The 25,723-nt window shown below is 36.4% G+C and overlaps 1 protein-coding gene across 1 annotated transcript in view; it reads left to right on the forward strand.

Moving 5' to 3' along the window:
- Faf1 (Fas associated factor 1) overlaps nucleotides 1-25,723 on the forward strand; it is a 296,484-nt gene that overhangs the window by 144,696 nt on the left and 126,065 nt on the right. Inside the window, exon 9 of the mRNA XM_051171269.1 lies at nucleotides 19,459-19,554. Coding sequence (XP_051027226.1) covers nucleotides 19,459-19,554 — 96 coding nt within the window. The remainder of the gene's footprint in view (nucleotides 1-19,458; nucleotides 19,555-25,723) is intronic.

Consider the following 25,723-nt stretch of genomic DNA (forward strand, 5'->3'; position numbering starts at 1 on the left):
CAAAAGTAGAATAATCAAAATGAACACTTTTTAAAATAGTAGTTTATATGAGTTGCTTTAAATTCAGAAGAAAGCCTGGGGTGACGCAGAACAGTGGAAAGGAGAGCACTTCAAGAAAGATCTGGAAAGATCATTGAGGTCATGTGGAGCCATTATTTCTCCGTTACATTTGAAACTGTGCAAACTAATTGTGTTGTGGAAGAACCCAATCACAATGAATAAGTAGGAGAAACTTTGATAACCAGAACTCATATCTGTGTAGTTGACGGCCGTGATGCCAGTGAAAAGAAGCCCCACCCATGCAAGAAAAAGAGGAATACTAACTCCCAATTCAATGTGTACATTTAACCAGAAATATAAAAGTCTTAAATATCATATCTAAATTTAAGTATAATTCATACTTACACAGGAAGCAAATAGAATGGACTAAATAGAGATTTTGTGGATCTGGAGATGAAAAACACTGAATATGTGTTCTTAACTTCTCAATTGCTGATGAACCACAGTAGGTAAATGAGCCTATACGTAAGATAAAAGTGAGGGCTTAGAAAAGCAATTGACCCAACAAAAGTGAGTCAGTTATCTTGAATTGGTATGGAGTTGAAAAATAGAGATCTTATTTGTTATGTTTCCAACTTCTTAGTATCATTTAGATCAGTCTCATAATATTCAGATTTTTATAATTTGGATAAAAAGAAAGGTAACCTGCACACCAGTGACAAAAACATGCAGCATTTTAAAACAATACATAGCCGACTTTTATTAGCACTATGTTACCTTGTAGTGTTCAGTGATTTTATTATTTATGGTTTGTGTTATCAGCTTTGATATTTTAAATAAAAGGAGCGTGGATTGCATTATTGTATTAAGTGATGTATTTTTCAGGCTGTGATTAACCATTTAATCATCTCTGGACATTCTGTTACTCATTAGCATGTCTTTAAGAACATCTCATTCCCAGGACTTTAGAATTAATAGATATCAGATTAATTTTTTGATTGCTACTAAAACAAAACAAAGCAAACAAAATACAGCCAGGGGAATGGCGGCTTAGTGTGTTAGAGTGCGTGCAGTGCAAACACGAAGAAGACCTGCTCCTGAAGCCCAAGCACCCCAGCTTAAGGGGGAACTAAGGAATGGATACTTGTTCCTCCTCTAACTCTGGCATTCAGGCCAGAGAGAGATGGATTCCAGGAGCATACTGGTCAGCTAGCTGAATTGCTAACCTTCAGATTTATTGAAGGACCCTGTCTTAAAGGAATAATAAGAAGATGATGGAATAAGACACATAACATTCTCTTCTGTTCCCTACATGGGCACACAGAATACATAGTCTCTCTCTCTCTCAAAAAAATATTGAGCTCCGCGTTGAAAATAGTAGTTACTATTATCTATATACAGGGAATTCGTAGCCAGTTTGGTTGTGTCATTTGCCGAACACCCATGAAACCTTATGTTTTCTTATCCAGTAAACACAAAGCACAACAAAATAAAGAGCCCACAGAACTCTTTTTATTATTAAATTGTAGTTTCATAAAAATACAATGAAAATCGTGTTTAAGATGATAAATGTTTATGAAGATTCCCATATAACTAGCATTCTAGTTAAGAAAGAGATCATGGCCTACAGCATAGAAGCCCCACTTATTTCTGCTTTGTCCAAGAGACAGAACTACAGAGTACTGTGCCTGGTTTTGAAGATTAGTAAATGGTTTCTCATAGTATATAGCGCTTGTCTAATCAATGCCTCTCTTGATTCTTTTGTTTTTGTTTAACTTTACATTTGTATAATAGGTTTTTATTCTAATGTTCATGTCATTAATTGCTATGCTGTATAACACTGTGCTTTGATATTACACAGCATTTATCTATTCTGTTGATGGGGAGAGGGGACACCCATTCTGGTGGTTTCCATTCTGCGATCTGTGGCATACTTATGGCAGTTTTTGACTCTTTTGAAAGCTTCTTCTTGATTTCGTCTTCCTTTCATCCAGAGAGTAACACACCTTCCTGCTCCAGCCCCTTGCCAGTTCCTGGCTTCTTTAGTTCTCTTTCTTTTTCTATCTCATTTGCAAATAATTGGTTTTTTACCAAGTCACTAAACACTGGACTACATTTAGGGCTAATTTCCATTTGCTCACTCTGCTTAGCACATTGTCCCTTGTTATTCTTACCATGCCTGTAAGTTTGTAATCCATATGATGATTAAAAATTTATATTTGTACCCAGTCCTCCCATTTTAGCTCTGTAATAACCTTACCATCTCCAATAGATATCCTAAAAGGTAATAAATTAAACTTAATAGAATTGATTTCAACATAATAAAAATTGAATTCATATACTACTTGGCCATCCCCAGTCCTCTTCTGAAGTTCCCTAGTTTCATAAATGGCATCACCGTCCATCCTAATTCCATTTGTAAGATAGAAGTTATCCTGTTTAAATCATCTCAAGCAATGGCCAAATTCCTTAACTTTATTGACTGTGGCTGACATCAGGTCTTGTGTTAGGTCATTGTACTGCTACCTCTTGTGCTCTGTCCTTTGTCATCTCCAGTCTTTGGCTGTTCCTTCAAATGTTCCATTACTCATGAGCCTTTCATTCTTCGCTGTAATGTCTCCTGAGTAATTCCATTTTATAAGTTGTAACTCAGCTCTTTTCTCATTAAAATTATTTCATCGTTTTTAACATTTGTGATTTTACATTTAATATATATTTCTTATTTTGAAATGTCTGTCACCTTTTTTTGTCCTCTATTAGAGTGTGTCTGTCATGTGTGGTGTAATCAAAACCTGGAGTTTTGTGCATGCTAGGCTACTGCCTGTACAGTTGAAGTATATATCTCCAGCCTTTAAAAAGCTGTGGTTTGTTTTAAAAATAATTACTATGCTATCTTTTCTTAAAAAAAAAGATCTGTATGGTATCACTATAGTACTCACTGTCGAACAGTAGGAACAAATAACTGCTTAAAACAAATCTTTACAAGCACCAATTTCTCATGTCTAAAACTAGGCCCTATACATTTCAAATATGTATTTGGAAACGTGCTTCATAATGTTTCCATACCACAGAAAGGGGGAAATTCTTCATCATTATTCCAAAGAGGTAGACTTTTGCTAGTGAAGACTGTACCTCTCTGAATTTTACTTTGATCTCAGAATAATAGAAACAGATTCCAGAAGGGTTTGGGCTTCAGTTTCTACCCTTCCATTCTCTTGATTTGCCTCTTGTGTAGTTCTTTTATTTCTTCCATAGTTTCAGCTTTCATCATTTCCTCCTGATTTCATGGCTCCCTTTCTTGTGTCATTCACATTATTTATCAGTTTTTGTGGCATATGTTTTTTTCTAATTACATTAATATCATATTAATTACCTGCTTCAAATCATTAATATTTCTCTACTGCCTACAGTATAAACCCCTCATGGTGCTCTGAAGTTCAGAAGAACGTAACTAGAACATTGTGAGATTCCATCTCCATTAGAAATCCATTTCCAGCTTGCCTCTTGTAGAACACCATAGTCTTTTGGCTTAGTTACACCAGCCCATTGTGTATGCCCTTTCATCAAGAAGAAACTTTTAAGTATAGTAAATTCCTGAAAATCTCAAACTACAGAAAGGAACATAACTCTGCAAATGCTACAGTTGCAATGAGTGAGTATATTCCAGCAGATTCTTACCATGCTGTTCACTTGGTGCTGTGCTTCAACTTTATGCTGAGTTATTTGGTACTCAAGGCTCAGAAGAAATGAAATTCAATAAAACTCAATAAAAGTAAGGCTCAGCCAAGGTGGTAACGACAGCATCAGGCATGAAAAGAACATGATATGGTCATAATATAGGAGAAGCTACTGAGGGGCCCTACTGTACAGAGGCAGTATTTGATGATGTAGACAGCATGATCTACAAGCAAGATTGGTAGCTTGAAGTAGACTCTAGAGGAAACTCAAACTGCCTCTCCCTTGTGCACAATTGTGCCCACCACTGTCCACTATAAACAGTTACATAGTCAAATGTTTTCCCCCAAGGAAATTAAATACTCTTTACAGTATCTCCTTAGGGCATCCTGTTTGAATAGAGAATAGCTGGTTGCCATTTACTACTCAGTTTCCTATGCCATGTAGTCTTTCCTAAGTACCAAGGAGCTAACTTTGGTGAATGCTTCTTGAGTTCATAAGACTAAAAGATGTTTTTATTCAATTTGACCATGACTGATCATGGTTATTGCTTTCTCTTGTTCACTGTAATGCATGACAAGTGCCTGGAAACAAATAGAGCAAAGACTTAGTGTTAGGAAATTGGACAAAGTCCAATTTGGATAATGTTGCTTAGCTAAGGAAGAGTCCATACGGCATCATTTAGGAGATTTTTGGCATTACATGATGGTGATCTTTGCATTAGAGTGGAAAGGGGCATTGAACCCCGCAGACCCCTGGAGCCCCTCTATAGCTTGTCACCAAGTCTTATGACTCCCCTCTATCCTGCTTTCCTACAAACGAAGTGTACTAGAGAATATGCCTATGTTAGGCATGGTGGTGCAAGCCTTTAATCCCAGCCCTTGGGAGACAGAGGTAGGCAGATCTCTTTTTAGTTCCAGGCCAGCCTGGTCTACATAGTGAGTTACAGGGCCAGACAAGACTGTGCCGAGAAATCCTGCCTTAATTAATTAGCTAATTAAGGGAATACTGACTTTACAATTAAATGAGATAATATAATACAAAATATTATTTTCATATGAATGAAGGGGTATAGACTGTGGAGTCGGATCACTTGAATTAAAATTAAATTTCAGGTCTGCTAAAAAGAAACTCTCAGAATTTCTGTTTTCTAGCTTTGAAGATGGAAGTAATGACACCTTATAGAGCTCTTGTATTAGCAGACAGTGGGGAAATGGATTTTAAATGTATAGCAAAGAGTAGGTGTCTAATAAGTGTTGGGGTCTTACATATTGCCTTCCACCATTCTTTCTTTCCTAAGTCTAAGATTTCTCCTAACTCTACAATTATCTGATTGCCTACAATATTAACATATAAAGTTTTAGCAAGTGAAGTGGAATAGTTAAAATTAAAACGATTTTGGTTAACAAAATATTTTAGAATGTCAACTGCAATATCATCTTTTTAAAAAAGCTTATATTAAGGCTCATACCCTTTTTGTAGCTATAAAATTCCATTCATTTTTGAAGGAAGTTGTGTGCCATTGTCACTACATCTTTTTTGTTTTGTTTTGTTTTGTTTTTTGTTTTTCGAGACAGGGTCTCCCTGTGTTAGCCTTGACTGTCCTGAACTCCCTTTTGTAGACCAGGCTGGCCTCGAACTCACAGCGATCCACCTGCCTCTGCCTCCTGAGTGCTGCATTTAAAGGCCTGTGCCAGCACGCCTGGCTGTTAGTACATCTTACAAAAATTATTCATCCCAGCCTTGAAAACATTGTCCTGTGTTTGGGTTTTGTTAGATTCACATTTTCTATTTTTCTTTAATTGTACCATTTTTTATTATGGTTTTTTTGGTTTGGTTTGGGTGTAGATACTGGTTTTTGGTTGGTTGGTTGGTTTGATTTGCTTTTAATTTATTCAGCTTAGAACTTTATTGCTCTTGGCTAAAGGCCATGTGAAGATTTACAAAATAGTGTTATACAATTATATTAATAAATATTAAAATGCACTGGTAGTGATCTCTCAGTAGATAATTTTTTCCTTTGTTTTTTTAAATTTAAATTTTCTGTTGTGAATGTTATACATGAATGCTAAAAAATGAGAACATAATTAGTACACACAAGTGATATCTCCATTAAGAATTAACTCTATAAATACCTTTCCTTTTTAAATTAAATTTGTAACATTGACCTAAATAAATACTTAAGGAGCTAGATATGGTTGAACACATATAGGGAGACAGAGGCAGGATTGTCACAAGATTAAGGCTTGCCTGGTCCACATAGTGAATAACTGGCTAGCCAGGATTATATAGGAGACTCTGTCTAATTAACATAAATTTTTTAAAAATGAAGGATTGAGTGCTTATAGAAGAAACACCTGACTTAGGAATAACGTTCTATTTTTATCATATATCAAAATACTTTTAAAACATGATTGTTTCTAAAGATTTTATCTCTGGCTTGTTCATTCTATTGTATGTATGACTATATACAGATAAACAAGAAGCAATATGTAAGCAAATACACATGTATGCAGAAAAATGACCCTCTGGTTCTTGTATTTAATTGAATGAGGGTTCCTAAAATTAAAATTAAAATTGTAAATAATGTCAGGTATACTATTCTTGGGCTGCTTGTTTGAGAATAGAAGGTTGGAATTCAAAAGAAGGTATAGTTATATTAATAGTAGGCAAATTAGTATTTAAGACCCTACACTAAAAATATAGACAGTATATAATAGTAAAAAGTTCATTTTACTAAGAGTGTTAATGAAAAGGGTAAAATGGAGGTTAATACTTTAGAGAGTTCTCCAAATACACAGAAGTTTACAGAAGAACCAGGGATAAAAGAAGGAAAGTTAAGTGTGTTCTAGAGTATTGCTTAAGCCTTACACATGGTTATATAGTTTCTATACCAATCCAAACAAATTTTACTTTAAAAATTTAATATTTTAATATTAAATTAAATATTAATATTAATATTTTTACATGAGTAGTTTTATGTAATTTCTACCCTTATCCTAATTTCAAAATTTCCTGTGTCCATTCTACTTCCTTTCAACCATGACTTCTCTTTAAAAAGTATGCACATATGTGTGTTTTTATGTGCATCTTGCTGAGTCCATTCAGTGTTGCTCATGTTTATGTGTTTAGAGCTGATCATTGGGAATTTGATCATCAATCAGGGATCTCATCCCTGGAGAAGACTGAATTTTCTTCTCTTAGAAGCCATTTATTGCTTATAGCTCTTCATTGAGGGCTAAGGCCTGTTGAAAGGCATGTCAGCTAGGGTGGTCATTGTGCAGGTCTTGTTTAGATGATCATAATTTTGGAATGAGTACAGTTTTCCTGTCATATTTAGACAGCAGGCATCTTAATCCTTTGGTTCTTACAACTGTCACCACCCCTAGCAGTGTTCTCTGAGCCTTAAGTGCAAGAGTTGGTTCCCTCCATTTTGACCAGTTCTGCATTTCTGAAATGATCTTTGCTGCCGAAGGAAACTTCCTTCATGAGGGGGTAAGAGTTAGACTTACCTGTAGATATAAGGATAAATATTTAGAATACAGTTGAACTTATACTGGTTTAAGAAGTGGCAGCAGTATGTTTTCTTTCAGGGTATGTGACTCACCACCCATGGATATTGACTAAATATCCTGTGTGGTGGGCCTTAAGTCCAAGTAGACAAGTGTTAGTTACCCCAAAGATGCAAGTGCCACTATGGCACCTTTGTGAAGCTTCTGACATTCTGGCCATTGTTGTTCTTAGGCTTTATAGCTGTGTGGAACTATTGATTTCTTCCTTTGACTTTGCACAGCACCTTTGAACACTATGAGAACTCGGCCTCAGCAAGGAGGCTTTCAGTTGCAGTTTGAATCTTCTAAGGCCTGTGTCTGAAGTGCGTGGTTTCTTCAGCATAGGTCCTACCTTCAAGTTTTGAAAGGTAACAAAGGGCAGTGACAATGCCTGTATTATTTTGGGAGTCTTTTGGACTCCCCTGCCCATGATTCAAACAGAGGTTTCCCATGCCCAGCATTAGATACTCTATGACTCTTAGGGGAAGCACTGTTAGTTAATTTAAACTTGGTTTTTCAAGACAGGGTTTCTCTGTGTAGCCTTGGCTGTCCTGGACTCGTTTTGTAGACCAGGCTGGCCTCGAACTCACAGTGATCCACCTGCCTCTGCCTCCCGAGTGCTGGGATTAAAGGCGTGCGCCACCACCGCCCGGCAACTGTATATATTTTTATTAGCTTTGTTATTCACCTTTTTAAACTAGTAAGGAAAAAATAAATAAATAAATAAACAAACTAGTAAGTCATACGTAACAAAATCAAGGTGAAATAACGCTTGAAGTTTGCTAAGTCCATGAAGTTCACAAAGATAAACTATCTTAGAATATAAAGATATTAGGTATTAACATTAAATATAAAACTACTAGCATATCTTTATCATCAATTAAAAATATTTGAATTACATTTATATTTAATTTGAGTAGCTTATTGGTTTAGTTTGATCAGTGATTTCACGTTGTCAGTGACTACTGAATTAAATTTGACATGCCATATCCTATTAAAACACTTTTGGCTTAGACCTAGTTAGTTATTTGTACTTGGATTATAGTTTTTAGTATTTATTTCACTTAGCATGCTTTCTAGGCTTTGGATTGCATACCTATGCAGTTCTTTTAAAAATTAGAAGTCTTTCCTATTTTATCTTGGCAAAGAAAGTAGAGACACTTGTTGATGGGGGTTTCTGTAACCCATTCTTTTCACCCATGCCTTTGTTCTCAGAAATAACTACTCTGAGACTTAAACATATTTATAAAAGCCCAGGCCACTATAGCTATGTATGTTCCCTGACCTGCTCATAACTAATATCCCATCTATTCTATTCTAAGTTCTGCCACGTGGCTGGTTGCCTCTGCTCTGGTTCATGTGTATGTCCTCAGTGTCCTGGGGTGAACGCCTCATGCTTCACACTGTCCCAGCATTTGCTCTCTCTACCAGAAGCCCTTCCTCCTATTTCCTGCCTCAGCTATAAGTCAATCAGCTGTCTATTGACAGGTGAAGAATCCATACAGTACATCAGAGATTACACTTAGAGACACTGTATTAGTAGGCTGTACAAAGCAACCTGTTTGACCTGTGCTATCTAAAAATCCTGTGTTTTTAAAGGTCCTAGAGTCTGTTATCTGTGGTTCTTTTAAACTGCAACACACACACACACACACACACACACACACACACACACACACACACACATTAAAGCTTAAACCTAGGAGCCTTGAAATTAATTAAGAGAGAGAAAGGAAGAAGAAAGAAAGAAAGAAAGGAAAAGCAGAGCAGTGGTGACGCACATCTTTAAAGCCCAGCAGAGGCAGGTGGCTCTCTGAGTTCATGACCAGCCTGGTCTACAGAGTGAGTTCCAAAAGAGATAGGGGTTACAGGGAGAAACCTTGTCTTGAAAACCCGAACAACAATGGGCTTTGTGCATGCTAGGCAAGCACTCTACCAACGAGGTGTACTCTAGCCTCCAAGTCTTAGAAGTCAGAAATTGTAGAGATTTACAAATAAGGGTTTGGGATAGGCAGAAGGGAAATTTTTTTTCTTGGCTGAAATGGGTTATGAAGGTAAAATTAGTGGTCCCCCCCCCCTCGTTTTTGGAAAGTACTGGATTTTGTTGGTGTTTCTAACTTGATGTAGTTAATCTAAATTCTATTTTTCTTAGAAGGAAAAGCCAGGAGTAGAGCTACCAAGACTGTGTCCATATGTGGAGACCAAAGTTATTATCATACTGCCTGGGTTTTGCCAAGGAATTAGATACTGCTGAAAAAATATCGAGATCTCCCATATTTGCTATCCAAAGAGTTCCAGGGTGTTTGAGGGGGTAAATGGCATCTACTATTGACTAGACATATGCCAGATAGCTAGCTAGTTACTCTTCGTGCATACAAATCAGGCTTAAGTTGTATCTTTGCATATGATGGAAGGTTCTTTTCTTGTGATGAGCTGAAGTGCCCACAAATTAATACAGCAGCTCTCTAATATAATGAGGCTCTTCCATTAATACAAACTTTTAGTCAACAAAATGGAAGCACCAACTTGGGGTTCAATTCCCTGTGAAGATGTTGTGATTGCAGAATAAGGTGAAGGACTCATTTCCCTAAGATTCTAAACTCACAATTAGATTTCCTATGTCAGTTTTATAAGCTTCTGTTAATAAATATAAATGCTAGGAAATGAAATTTTTCTTTTAAAAAATTCTTACCTTTTGGTATACCTTTCCTGTATATAATGGTATTAAAATTTTTTCAAACTGTTCAAATGCTGAAATTTATCTTGCCATATCAAGATTGCCGTAAAGTAATTGTTTACCAGTAGGCATAATTTTCTGAAAACGATTTCTTTTATTGAATTTCTAGCTCAGTGTTACTATTTTCTCTTTGACTTTTCATACATATTTAGTGTTTTTAGAGTCTGTTGCAGTGCCAAGCTCCATTAACTCTAACTGGCATCCTCTAGTCCCTGTGTTGGGTGGGTAGGTGGGAAATGAATATTGAATTGCTTTTACCTTTGAGCATGTAATAGACAATGGATTCTGGGCATTTGTGAATAAAATTATACACATTGTGACAAATACAAGCCTGCTCACAATTATTTTGCTAGTGTATGTTATGTTATCGGTTGTGATATAGACAAATGTCCCAGATTTTGATTCATCATCTAAATAGCAAATAATGAAGTATCTTCAACATAATCTTTATCATTCTGTGTTTTCTTAGGTTCAAATAAAAGAAAAATGGAATAAATGTCTATTTTATTTATTTTTTAAATCCCCTATCAGCAGAAAGTAATTAACTGAAGATCCACAATTACCCTCACAGCAGTCCATATTAACCACCGCCAACCATCTCAGATCTTTTCAGATGTCGTATAATTCTGAGATTATTTTGCATTTGAAACAGAGAGACTTATAATAACTAGTCTAAGAATGTGGGTGTTTTTCTTTTAGGTTAATGTCCACTGTCCAATAATTTTTTATTTTGCAAATGGCTTAAAAACACAAAAGAGTGCTTATTTCCTCTCTAGATAGCATAAAACTGTGCCTTTCCCTTAATAGGCTTAGATGTAGCTGTTTTGCTTTGGCTGGTAATTTTATTATTGATTTTAAGTCACTTGCTACAAAAGAATTAACAAAATTAACCATATATTCAAGTAGAGACCACGAGAACTTAAAAGAGCCATTTATGTCCACTGCTCGATAGTAAAATTTAATTGCTGACTCCTCTCTCTCTCTCTCTCTCTCTCTCTCTCTCTCTCTCTCTCTCTCTCTCTGTGTGTGTGTGTGTGTGTGTGTGTGTGTGTGTGTGTGTGTGTGTGCTTAAACGCGTTTGCATGTATAAAGCAGAGGTTGACAGCTGAATGTTGTCCTAGCTCACTTTTTAACTTGTTTTGAGACAGGGCTCTCACTGAACTTGGTGCTCGCTGTTTCGGCTAGACTGTCCAGTGAGCCCCTGGGATCTGCTTGTCTTCCCTCCCAGCACTTCACTTATATGTGTGGGCCAACAAGTCTGTAGTTTATGTGGGTGCTTGGGATCTGGGGTTTTCATGATTGCACAGCAGGCATTTTACCCACTGAGCCAGCTTCTTTTGTTTACCTTTTTACTTTGGTTTTCTTTAGAAGGAAATGTTTTCAATTGTATAGCATTCTTGCATAAAGCTAACCCTGGGAACCTATTCTGTGACCCTCTGGATGTTTTTATGCAACCTGCTTTTGTAGGTTTAAATTACATTTTGTGACACTGTTTTTGTGGTTGAATTAGAAACTTTTTTTTTTTTTTTTTTTTTTTTTTACATTAAACCTGTGATAAGTAATTGTCACAGTTAGCGCCCTGGTACAATGCTAATTTGAAGTGACATGTCCGTACTGGCCCTCAGTAACATGAAGAAGCCTAACAGGTGTGAGGGGTGTGGCTTCCCATGGGTTCTGTTGAACTTCTAACCAGAGAAAAATAGCAGAAAAAGTGAAATGAACCTTGAATAAAGCTGTCAGCAGTAATTATCTCAGCAACACTTTGTGGGGAGATAAAATAAGCACTGCTGCTTTTATAACCTGAACACACTGCATCCAAGATAGATTTCTTTCACTCATTTAACATAAATTGGTGAATACTTTCCAAGAGATATTTCCACAAAGCATAATTAAGAATTACAATATCACTATAAAATATAAATTATTAGATATTTCAAACTTCAGCATATTTTTTTTATTATTATTTGCAGTAAATTTTGGTGACAGAACTTTTTTTTTTTTCCATACTTTAATTGGTGGTTACCCATTATGGTAAGATGTCTTTCACAATCAGGAACATTCTTTGAAGTTTGGTTTTCAGTTAGTCTGTGTGTTGGAGTGCTCTTTATGACATAGGAAAATGTACGTGATAAACTGAGTAACCCGAGGGCATCATGCAAGTACTTTTGTTACATTTGAGTGGCTTAGGAACCAGTATAAACTCAATAAACCCCTTTCAGTTTTTTTCTTCAAGCATAATTCAGTGTTTTAAAAGTATAATTCAACAAAATAATAAAAATGACAAATAATGTTTACTTTATGAGAAGTGTGTTAGAAATTAAAATGAGATTTTCCTTTACAAATTTTCTGCCTATAGAAACTATTTATATATATATATATATCAGAAGTTATTCCTGCCCACAGCCATACCAACCTGGATATACCCAATCTATTCTGGTACTAGAAGTTAAGCAGGGTTGGTACTTAGATGAGAGAAGTTATTCTCTTTATTTCTTTCATTTATTTAAAGCCTTAAAGTGTAATTCTGTATTTCCAGTAGTCAAAGGAGACCTAGAGATTTAACTTTTTTTTTTTCATATCTGTTTTTATCATGTTCTACAGGTAGCTAGGGTGATTCATATTACATGTAAAAATGACATCATTCAAGAAAAGCTAGGAATCAACTTATATTATGAATTTACTCTGGTATTTACCAGCTTTGTGATCTTGGGAGAGTGTAGGTCTTCTGTTCTGTGGAATAGTAATGTGTCTAGCTATGCAGTGTTCATTCATTACTACTAATCAGTGAAAATGAGGATTATGTGTAGTAAAGTAAAAAAAGAGCTAGCTCTGCATAAACTTTGTTAAAACCTCTACTATAATAAACGGTTTCTAGCACAATGTGATCACTGAGTTAATATAGTTGAGCAAATAAATACTATTTTTCATCTACATAAAACAAGCTTAGTATCTAGAATAGGTAGGTTGGTAGAAAATCATATAGAAGTTCTGGCTGACACATTGGCTGAGTGTTTTTTAAACCTCACAGCAGTTTTATGACTTGCAGATTAAGAAAATAGGATAATTGTCCAGAGTTACATAATTATTATCAGACACAAGACTTGAGATTCTGGCTGTATAGCTTTGAAGTCCATATCCATACAAGGAAGCATGTGACAACTGCTCACCAAATAAATCGTCTTATGTTGACATATATTTCCCGTGACTTCCTTGTCACAGTTAAACATGATTTGGAAGACATGGAGAAGAATTTATGGTTAAATTACTCACTATTTGGTTTGACATTCTCTTCCCCTTCTCAGACAGCAAGTCCTGTGATGCGTTGCATTCACCAAAGCAGCGCTGCGTTCTCTCTTAAGGCTACCTCTTCTTCCATGGCAGAATTGTCATCAAGACTGTTGCTTAGAGATTTGATTTTCCCTCTCTGCTCTAGCTCCTTGGTCTCCGACGTTGTCCCTGCCTCCATCTACTCAGCTCCCATCTGTGCTTCTAGTCCTCTCCTTAGGAATGAGTTGAGTAAAAGGTGCTTGTTTATGACTGATCTGTACAAATGCCACAAGCTGTGTTCAGCTACCAAGTGAGACCATGTACTTTAGAGGGCAGAGGACAAAGTGTGATTATTTAAAAGTATTAGTGCAAGTTTTGAAGTACATTCCCTTCCATCTTTTCAAATACTCCTCACATAGCAATAAATTAGATAATAGATAAGAACAGTGAGGGACACCCAGGCAAGAATAACATAATGGGTAAAGCCTAGGGATGAGTGTGCTCAAAACACACTTTTGACCAGTGTGTAAGCAAACCCATGTAGAGATGATAACTAGTAGGTAGTACTGACTGAAGACGATCCAAGGTATTGTCCTGAGCGGACAGGCGCGAGCCGGTGTGGGGCGTGGGTAGTTTAGTTCTGTCCCCACCACCACCACTTTCCTTTAATGGGGGAAAACATGAGACTTTTTCTAGATTTGGGTATGTAAGCCAGGTATAGTGATCTACCACAGAGTGCTCTTTCTATGCACTAATCTACACAGAATACTATTACAGGCAGCTTTAATTGTGGCCGCTGGACAGGTGCATGGATGTGGATGTGTGCCCAGGCATGCCTTATAGGTAGGTTAAATATATTTCAGTTGTGTGTTCTAAGTAGACTTACCTGATTTCCTAAAGTTATTGGTGTTTATCTCATAATAACTAAATGGGATACCTATAGCTGATGCTGCTTGAAATTGAACCTGGGCTTCACATATGCTAGACAAGGACTCTGCCACTCAGATACATTCCCAGCCCAAGAGGCTCTGTTTTTTGCCATTTAAAACTGTCTTGCCTGGCATAGTGGCACACGCCTTTAATCCCAGCAGAGGCAGGCAGATCACTGTGAGTCCAAGGCCAGCATGATCTACATAGTGACTCCAGGACAGCCAAGGATACACAGAGAAACCCTGTCTTGAAAAACCAAAGAAAAGAAAAGAAAAGGAAAGAAAAGAAAACTTGTCTCTACCTTCCTCCCTCCCTCCCTCCCTCCCTCACTTCCTCCCTCCCTCCGTGTGTGTGTGTGTGTGTGTGTGTGTGTGTGTGTGTGTGTGTGTACTGGAGAACCATTGTGTATGAGTCAGTTCTCTCCTTTTGCCAAGTGGGTTCTAGAAATTGAACTTACATTTCAAGTCTTGGTGGCAAATGCCTTTACTTCCTGAGCCATTTTGCAAGCTCCAGGTTCAACTTTTGGGTACTGATTTGTAACCTAAACCTTTAAAAATGTTGGTAATAAGCAGGTCGTGAATGATCTTAGTGTCGGGCTCTTAGAAGCATTCAGAGTCTCAGTATAGTTAAAGAAAAAAACTTTCTATTGGGTAGCACTTACAGTAATGCTATGCAAGAAGAACTTAGCCTTTACATAACTTAAACATACTTTGTTCACTTAGAAATAACTAATAAATGTTGGTTAATGTATTTTGAATATCTTGGGTATAGAAGGAATTCAGTAGTATATTAAAGTGCTTTGTGTATGTTTCAAAGCTCAGCTAATTAGTTTAAGTGTAGTTATGTAAGCTTGTGTAAATTACTTAAATGGTACTAATATTGTCTCAGTATTAGTTTATTAAGGAAAGAAACAGGCCTTGTAACAGAAAGCACATAAGAGAACTGGAGCCTCTAATGGAGTAGAAGCAAAGAAAAAATATGTGTGTGTGTCATCTTTTTATTGCCATCAACAGAGAGTATGTTCATTTCTCAGACGAGCAAACTGAGATCTCATGAGATCATAAAGTTTCCCTAGGAAACAGCATTAAATATCAAAGCCAGTCTCCAAGGCCAAGTTATCTGTATCCTGTTAAGCGCTTTATATGTAAGAAGAATGTAAGTGTTGATTGAATAACTAAATTATAGGTTGTAAGTAACTGTATGGTTAATATGTGTTCATCAGCTATTTTTAAATGATTAAGTTACATGGAAAGAGAAGAAATATATGTACACATTCCAGATATCTCTTTGCCCTTTCTAACCTTTCGATTAGAAGCCATATATTTAATGTTATTTCTCTCTTCTGCCCTCCACCAGAGGGTGCTCAGAAACATGAAATGACAAAAGCAATGGAGATATGCATTTAGTAACAAAGAAGCATTTTAATTCATAACTGGATTGTTGGCCTTTCTATAAAAGAGTATAGTTAAAGTAAAATCCTCACTTCAGCTCAGATGGCTTCTGTGATTTAAAGATCCTTGTCAATAACAACTTACCCCGTTTCCTGAGGTTAATTATTTTCTACAGGCAAAACTGGGTGTTCTCTCTAAGTGATGAGGAGATACTGCCCCTGGGCAAGGTTAGGCTGGTCTACTTAGAGCCTCAGTTCTTACTGTATACTTTAATGCTCAGAGCAAGTAGTCTGACAATCGGCAATGACTCAGAACTTCTAGAGTTCTCGACTGAGTCAGTCAATAGTATAGTCTTAGAAGGTTGTACTGTTGTATTTATTGATAAGAGTGTATCTGCTTGGAAATGTTGATAATTCTGTTCTTCATGTTCCTGTGGTGTAATCTATTTTGGGTAGCTGAAATCAAACAGATTTGAAATGGTAAAATTTAAAGGTCCTTTTATGTTGATCAACCTGTTTTGATAACCAAAAACTAAAAATTTTGTAGGACCGGTATGGAAAATCCTAAAAGTGGGCAATTGTGAAAAAAGAACACCAGGAGAGTCATCTCACTTTAAAAACAAACAAACAGAATGGCATTTTAAAGAAAATTTAAATATTTATTTGTATTTTTAACTAGTTATTAGAGAAGTCTAAGTTTGGCTCCAAGAAAACATATTTATTCCAATATAAGACTCAGGAAAGAGCTTTACCATCTGTAGCTGACTACTCCTTGTAAATGAAAAGCTTAACTAGACCTTCTTGGAGGAGTTTTCTCTCATTTTGGAACCTTTTGCGACTTGTAGAAATCCAGTACACACTTGGAAGTTGGTAACTGATAGCTTCTCTCTGTTAAGTGCATTTTGGGGGTTGGAATGGGGCCAAGCATGCTTGACCAGGAAAAATGAGGTAGCTTTACTTGAGTCAGTTAAGGCTTCAGTATGTCTGATCAGCAGCACGTGATAAATTCTAATTCTTTCCATTCTTGTTCCAGTTCTGATTGCTCACTTGGTACCAGCATATAAGATTATGTTCATAGCAAAAATCTCAAGACTTGTTACTGTTGCTATTTATTTCATTAAGCCTTACCAACTTGCTGGATCAATTGAGGACTATAACACAGCAAAGCCTGGTGACAAATACTGTTCTTAAAGCTATTTTCACAGGGGTTTTGTAGATAATTGATCTTGACATGCACATCTCTTTTAATACTCCATTGGTTCCAGAATATTATTAGTAATTTCCTTTTTAACAGTGTGCTTTCTTATGAGCTGACTAAACTGCTATTTAACCCTGCTACAAGAATGTGGCAATGGGCTAGCCCAGACAAGTGGATATGCACTTGGTAACTAGCATTCTTAATAAGCTTGCTTCAACCTGCTGTAAATTAAAGCTCTGTGATTTTTCTAGCACACAAGTGGCTTAAAAAAAAAAAAAAAGCCTTCGTTTGTGAATAAAAATAAATAAGCCTTTTGATTTGCACTCTGGTTGGCGGTAAATGAAATTTCAGACTCATGACTAAATTTGCCTTTAAACTGCTTGATGATTTGTCTGGCTGAACAATGCATTTAAAATTTTTAAGAGTGATCAGTCAGCCATCTTAAGGGCTTCTTGTCTTCAATTGGCTTCTTTTGGAACAGAGGTGTAGTAGAAAGTTGCATAGCTTTTGGAGGTTAATCCAGTTTCACGTGAATAAATATCTCTATGCCTCTTGAAACCTGCTTTGTGACCAGTGTAACCCCAGTCATAAATTTACAGAGTTATGAATATTAAACAAAGAAGCACTTGCTATAAAGTACTCGATATATGAGGGTCTCTAGGTGTGTTTTTTCTAGTTAAACCAAAGAAAATTGTTACTGTCTAGATCACAAGATCTATAGTAAGGCACTAAGTTGTCTAGGTTTATACTTCTTAAGTGGCTATGAGGTAAAACTGTCCAATATTAATTTTATCTCCCCATTCAGTTTCCTGTGCAGTCCTGAGCAAGATTCTTCATCTATGTAAGGTTTAGTCACCACATCTGTAGAATGAGGATTAAGCTGGTTGTAGTAACATACGCCACTCGCAATCCCAACAACTGAAAGGGTGAGTTAGGGAGACCTTAATTTTGGGGCCTGCCTGGGCTACATACGGAAACCCAATCTTAAAAACAAAAAAGGTATTATTTTAATTCTTTATTACCCATCCAGTCTGAGTCCTTGCCAAAATATAAGACAAATGGCCTCTGACACAATTCCCGATCCTGTGTTTATGCGTGTCTTTATGCGTGAAGCTCTATTGTGACATTTGGTCGTCTGAATTCCTAACAAAACGGGACATTAAGATCTGCTTACAGCATTTTAGGGGTTTTCTAGCTTGAAGTTCTAAATATTCGCTGAGAACCAAATAGTCAAGTTTATAATAGCAACAACTGCAATCTTCATGCCAGTTTTTGTAATAGTTACTTTTCTTGTTGCTGAGATCAAATATTTGACAAATGCACGCTGAGCATGCACTGTGCCACTGGTATTCACCTCCAGCCTTTAATACTCTTTTGCTTGGTTTTTAAGAATTATTTTCATTTTATGTGTATGAGTGTTCCTGCAAGTAATTGTACCGCATGCATACGTACCACACAGAAGCCTGAGTAGGGCATTGGCTTCCCTGGAACTAGAGTTACAACGAGTGCCGCCATGTGCTGGATGCTGAGAACCAAACCTAGATCCTCTACAAGAGCAAACCATCTCTCTAGCTCACTTTTATATTGTTTAGTTCTTCTGCATAATTAAAATGTCATGAAATACAAATAATCTGTAGACACAGGAGTTAACTGGAATAACATGAGAGTGAAATACTTTATAGAATAAATGGTATGTAGCGTGTACTATAATACTATAAAATGTTACTGATAATTACCACAAACTGTTGGTAAATAAAATTGCTTTGTTATGTACAGTTCTTTGAAGTTTTTTTTGTTTGTTTGTTTGTTTGTTTTTACTTTGTCTTTTCTTTAGGGTGTACTAATTCTGAAACAGATAAATCTTTTAAGTGTATTTTCTTGAAATCTGACTATTTCCTTATGTTAATTGATACTTAAGAAACTGAAACTAAAGTCATTTTTTATGTTTTCCCAATTTCAATTTAAACCTCAAAATTACTTTTATTTGCTAACATACATACTATAAACTTTAATAGACATAAATATATGTTGCTTAATTGTTTTTCTAAAGAAGACAGATTCTTTGGGTAATATTTTAGATTATAAAAGTATAAGGACTGTAAACAGAATGTGAGCCAAGTAAGTTCTGTATGTACACTTTAAATTCGTAAGTCCTCATAATCCTTTAAATTGTATGTTAATATTGATGTATAAATAACATTGTAACTGTGTGGAAAAATAAAAATGCAGTTGCCTTTCCCATCTGTTCTTTCATGTGTCCTTACTAGGAAACTGGGTTCTTATTCTATGAGTAAGTACATTAGTAGACAGTTTCTTCCATCTGCTTTCTAATGAAAATGAGTCTTGACTACCACAATCTCTCTTTTTACTTTTTATTTTTTTATTTTTTTGAGACAGGATCTCTCTATCTATGCAGTGCCAGCTGTCCTGAAACTCAGTATTTAGGCCAGGCTAGCCCTGAGCTCCCAGAGATATACCTATCTCTGCTAAAAGGTGTGAGCCACACCATGCCTGCCTTCACAATATCTTATTTGTGGAAAAGTTTTAGAATATCAAAACCTTCTTGGTAATTTAATACCTATACTAAGGAAATAAACTTTCTAACCTAGTTTCAAAACATTTTTTTAAAAAGCAAGCAAACAGAAATCTAAAATCCACTTATGAAAGATGGCTACATTTTATTTAAAGTGATACGTTCTGCTTTCTGCAGATGTGTCTTGCTGAGTCAGGGCTCTCTTATCCCTGCCACCGACTTACTGTGGGAAGAAGAACTTCACCCGTACAGACCCGTGAGCAATCAGAAGAGGTAAGCCTGTTTACCATCTTTTCACTGAACAGAAGGTGCATGTCCTCCACTCACCTGCCTACTTCCTAGTCTTTCTTTTCTCCATAGCAATGAATTGGTAAAGTTAATGTAGCGTGAATGATATTTTGAAAGCAAAAACTTTCCAGGCAAGATTATTACTAAAGTGTTCGTTGTTCTGTTAGTTCCACATTTCAACATATAGAATTTATGCAGATTGCTTTTTAGATGATTTTTACACAGAATTGACAACTTAACAAGGGGATTTTTTTAAAAAAACCTACATAATTGAGAGCATTTATTGGAATTGAGCCTCAAGATTCTGTAACTTGTAGCTGAACAATATTATACATATAGCAAGGTTCTCAAAATCAAAGATGACAAACCACTAATTCACTGATGGCAGTATATACAGACCCTATAGAGTAATACCAAGGAGCAGTAAAGCTGGAATAGATTTTACTTTGAACTTGTGTGTCTCTAAAGAACATAAGATATTAAAAGGCATTGTCTTAAATCTGTTCCATGGTTTTAAATAATATTTCTGTCCCTAATTCCAATATTGGAATTCCTAAATGTATATGGCCTACTTTTTAACAAAATCAAAGAGAAACACACTGCAATACAGCAGTATTAGAGGACAGCTTAATAGACAGATTACCCAGACATATAATCCTAGAGGAAGCACTGAATTTGAAAGCTTTAAATTTTTTCATTAGTTTTATTTTATGTGTATGGGTATTTTATCTGCACCATGTGCATGCTGTGCCCATAGAGGCCAGAAGAGGGTGTCTGATCTACTGGGACGGGAATTCAGGAGGTTGGGAGCTGCCATAAGAGTACTGAGAATCAAACCAAGGTCCTCTTGGAGAGCAGCTAGTGTCTGAACCCTCTCTTCAGCTCCTGGGAGACACTGAATTTGTCCTACATTTTAAATCAAATTGAACTAGCCGACCAAAAGAAACTCTCCAGTGAATCATTTAGGGCAGTAGTTCTGAATTTGTGGGTTGTGACTTTGGTGGGGGATGCAGGGGTTTGCTGAATGACCCTTTAACATGTGTTGCATATCAGATACTCTGCATGTCAGAATTTATATTATGATTAATAGCAGTAGCAAAGTTGTAGCTATAAAGTAGGATAGCAATAACTTCCTGGTTAGAGGTCACCACAACATGAGGATCTCAGCATTAGGAAGGTTGAGAACCACTGCTTTAGGAGAAAAGATAAAAAGTTTTTACTTGTAAGGAAAGGGGAGGGGGAACCCAACTATATAGACTGTGTTCCGAGGTTGCTAAGCTCTACAATGGGAACGAATCATCTTTCCATAAAAGCATACAGTTTAGCTACAGTGCTTCAGACCAGAACAAAAACGGATGGGTATAATCATAGCACATGATAAAATGCATAACGGTGGAAATGACATTTTTATGTATAGCAACTTAGGGGGAAACATAGATATGTATGTATAATATCATTTGAGATTTTAAGCATCCATTGGAGAGCCTGGAACTTGTCCTCGTAGATCAGGATGGGGCTGTTTTCCTTTCAACATATAGATCCAAACAGATTGTCCAACTTACAAGAAATAGGTCAATTCCAAAAAGTATAGATTCTCCCATGTATGAATAATAAAGAAAAGGAAATTCTGAACAAATAAGGAGATTGAATTTTTTAAATAAAGTTTCCTTTTGGGCCTGGAGAGATGGCTCAGAGATTAAGGGCACTGACTGCTCCTCCAGAGGTCCTGAGTTCAATTCCCAGCAACCACATGGTGGCTCATAACCATCTATAAGGTAATTTGGTGCCCTCTTCTGGCATGCAGGTGTACATGCAGGTAGAGCACTATATACATAATAATAAATTAATTAATTTTTAAAAAGTTTTCCTTCAGTGGTGGGGAAAACAACAAAATTCAGATATCAGTGGTTTTAGTAATACATCCTACCTCTCTTTTAAGACCTTAAGAATATTAAAGAAGAAAGAGTACCCACTCTTATTTTTATTAGACTAATATTGTCATGCAAAAGGCAAGAAAGGACAAGTCAAGAAAATTATAGGCCCTTGATACATGCAGATGCCAAAATCCTAGAACACAAATTCAATAGTGCACTAGAAGGGTTGCCTACCCTTGTTGAGTAAAATTTATTCCTGAGATGATACAACTAGGTTAATAATTGTGGTACACCTCAGTAAAAGAATACAAGACAAATACCATATAATTATAGTACTAGACTTTCATATATAGAAGAAAATAACTTCAGCAATAACCTGTAGCCAACATCATATTAGTGGTTAAAAGTTGCATATTTTTTAGTTATGCTTAAGAATCAACTCTTACTGCTTCTACTCAACATAGAGCTAGAGTCCTTACAAGTCAATAAGGAAAAGAAATAAATAAAAGTTGTCCAAACAGAAAAGAAAGAAATCATCTAATTTGCTGAAGACATGATCTTATACATGGAGAAGCCTAAGGATCTCATCTTCCTCCCCAAAGATATTAGAACAAAAGGTTATAACAAACTCAGTAAAGCTGCTGGTTATAAGATACATAGTGAACTATTCAAAACAAATTATGAAAATTACCTCATTTACAGTGCTTTAAATTTATATAAATATATATAGGTACAAATATATGATTAAAAAAACTCAAAGAGTTAAAAAAATCTGTACATCTAAAACACTGAAAGAAATTGAAGAGGACACAAGTGCATGATAAAATGTTCTGTGTATATGGAGTCTAAAAAATAATGTTGTCCGATGATGGCGCACACCTTTAATTCCATAATGAAGGGGACAAAGGCAAAAGATCTGAGTTTAAGACCAGCCTGGTCTACGGAGTAAGTTCCAGAGCAGCCAAGGCTACATACGGAAACCCTGTCTTGAAAAACCAAAATAAATGAATAAATAAATACATTTGTTAAAATGTCTGTATTACCCAAAATATCCTTAGATTCAAAGTAATTTCTATCAAAATACTAGTGGTGTTTACACACACACACACACACACACACACACACACACACACACACACACACACTTTAAAGAACCACAAAAAAAAAAAAAATCCCCCAACAGCTAAGCAAACTTGTACAGAGAACAAAGCCATATAAACCATACCACCTGATCTTAAAATATGTAGATATGTAGCAATGCTATGTTAGTATAAAACAGTTGGCTTGGAATACTCATGCTTTTTATCTGTTCACCTGGATAATGGAAGCAGGAAGAGCAGGACTCCGATGGTAGTCTCACATACATAGTGAGTTCATAGCCAGCTTAGGCTGCATGAGACTCTGTCCCAACATCCCTCTCTCACAAAAAGAAAGAAAGAAAGAAGAAGAAAGTCAAATCAGCCAGCCTCTTCCTGACATAACAACACACATATATTACCCAGGTACAACCAAGCACCTAGAAGTGAATGCATGAGTTCAACCAAAGGTTGAGGATGGTGGGTATTTCTAGACCTGATATGAAGAGTGTAAGAAGCAGAAGGTAGAAGTTTATGGCGTTGTGCAGAAGTAAACATGTTACTGAGTCAATTGTGTTCTAACATCTTGTTTTCAGTGCTCATCTCAGAGTCATTAGATATAAAATTGGCTTTAGCCATACTCTCCAAAGACCCATCTTCTTACACACATTAATTCCTGTCATTGCCCAAAGCTAATATAACACCTGTTATACTGGACACTAGCTAACTGGTTCTTTGAAAGTATCCCAGTTGATAGGACAGGTTAGGATTTTAATCAACTCTTCCTTTTAGCCATTTTAAAAAGATTTATTTTTATATCAGCATTTAACTATCTGCATTGATTAGTTGAGAGACTTACTCACTATTAGAATTTGTATTCTGTCCATTCTTTTGATTCTACTACTACTAACTTTTCTGTATACTGATCTACTGGGCATGGGTCTCTTTTGAACTTTTCTTCAACTCTATTAGTTTTTTCTCTCATCTTAAAATAAAAATAAACAAAACCAACAACAGAACACCCTCCACCCCAAGATGGCTTAACAGTTAAAGGAGCTTGCTGCCAAGCCTGACAGCCTGAGTTTATCTCTTGGATTCATCCAGTAGAAGTAAAGAACCAACTCTTAACAACTTGACTTCTGACCTCTGTATGAGTGACATGCATATGTACATGCTACATACACACACCAAGTTAAATAAACCTTGCAAACCTGGCTTCCCTCAAATTAAATCTTTTCTTTCTCAGTAAGCTATACTAGAAGACTCTACTTCCTTATTGTCTGTTGACTTCATTCGCCATTGGCTGCTTCTTATCATGTGTACCACAAATTAAAAGAATCACAAAGAACAAGTGGCCTGGTAGAGCCTAGCCCCAACTGACCCATCTATAGCAGGACTCTTTGCAGTGAGACTTTTGTTTCCTTGAAATGTCAGAGAAGGTACACTAATGAAGTCTCACAAATATGGCTGCCTAAATAGGACCTGAAGAAGAATGACACCAACTGACATGCCAACCTGGAAAAGTAAATTCCAGAAACAGGCACCAGATCTCATTATAGATGGTTGTGAGCCACCATGTGGTTCTTAGGAATTGAACTAAGGACCTCTGGAAGAGCAGTCAGTGCTCCTAACCTCTAAGCCATCTCTCCAGCCCCAATGATTAATTATATTTTAATTTCAAATAAATATTTTTGAAAAATTTTTCTCATACAATATATTCTGATCAGTTTCCCATCCCCTATTTCCTCCTTGATCCTTCCCACCCACTCAGCTCCACACTCTATCTAAAAAAGCAAACAAATAAACAAAAAACCAACACACACACACACACACACACACACACACACACACACACACACACACCACAAAATGGAAGCCACAATATCTAAACAAAGAACAAGAAGAAAAAGGTGCCCAAACAAAGCATTTTGAGACAAAAGTTCTACAAACATATCATTGAGTTACTTTTATGTTGGCCATCTACTGTTGTCCATGAGGCCTATCCTGAAGAGTGGTTAATATACCCAGGGAGACTCCATTGGAGAAAATGAATTTTTTCTTTCCAAGTAGATTTCAATTACAGATAGCTTCATGGTTCAAGTGGGAGCCAACGTTCACTTACCCTCATAGTGCTGGGACCCTGCCTGGGTTGAACATGTTCAGGCACTGTGTATGTCTGCTGCCTCAGTCCTTGTGGATTCATATGTGCAAAGGTCTGCTGTATTTGGAAGACTGTTTCCTTTCCATGTCCTCTCTGGAGTAGACTCTGAGGGGAGGGTTTTCTGAAGAGATCCCGTTCAGAATTGAGTGTTCCAGGATATCTCTCTCTCTCTCTCTCTCTCTCTCTCTCTCTCTCTCTCTCTCTCTCTCTCTCTCTCTCTCTCTCTCTCTGTGCATTGTCCGTTTGTCCACTTCTGTCTTAGTTCCCATCTAGTGCAAGACAAGGGTTCTCTGATGCTGGCTGAGGGAAACTGATCTATAGGAACAGCATGATGTTGTTAAGAGTCATTTTATTGTTGTGTCCCTTTAGCAGAGTAATATATTTGATCAGGCATGGGTTCCATCTCACGGAGTGGGCCTTAACCTAGTCTCTGCTGTACGTAAAACTTACAATTCAGTTTGCTTTTCTGAATTCCATATTTTTAAATATCAAGTTCTTTCTAGGTTTTCCCCACATAGTGTGTAACTCTTCTCAGTACCACTGTTCTCAGATGTATTCTGCAGCAGTAAAATCTGTCTTCCAAGTCTGCATTAAGTACACACACCATAGAGAATTTTGATATCTAAATCACATAATAGGTGGTTCATACATGTCTGCCAAAGGAGATGTCTGCTTTGGTTATTTTTGTCTTAATGCTAAGTATTAATTATGAATTTCTATTTCAAATAATTTGTCTATCATCTCCACTAGGATTTTTTTTCCTGATTCGGGTACTAGCCTTAAATGTGTATGTCATAATGTGTATTGCTCAGTAGCATAATTGTCTTCATAAATCATATAGGACTACTGTTAAATTTTGAACAAGTCCAGGGAGTGTAGTGGAGATTTACAAAGTGAACAAGTGAATAGAATAGGCAAAAACAGAATCTCAAATCTTCCTAGCTGTTTTAAAAAATCTTAGTTTAAAAAAAAAAAAAAACTTAGTTAATGGGATCTCAAGACTCAAAGAATTTTAATGCAACCCTAATGGATACTACAAGATT

Source organism: Acomys russatus, chromosome 29, assembly GCF_903995435.1.
Source record: "Acomys russatus chromosome 29, mAcoRus1.1, whole genome shotgun sequence".
Lineage (NCBI taxonomy): Eukaryota > Metazoa > Chordata > Mammalia > Rodentia > Muridae > Acomys > Acomys russatus.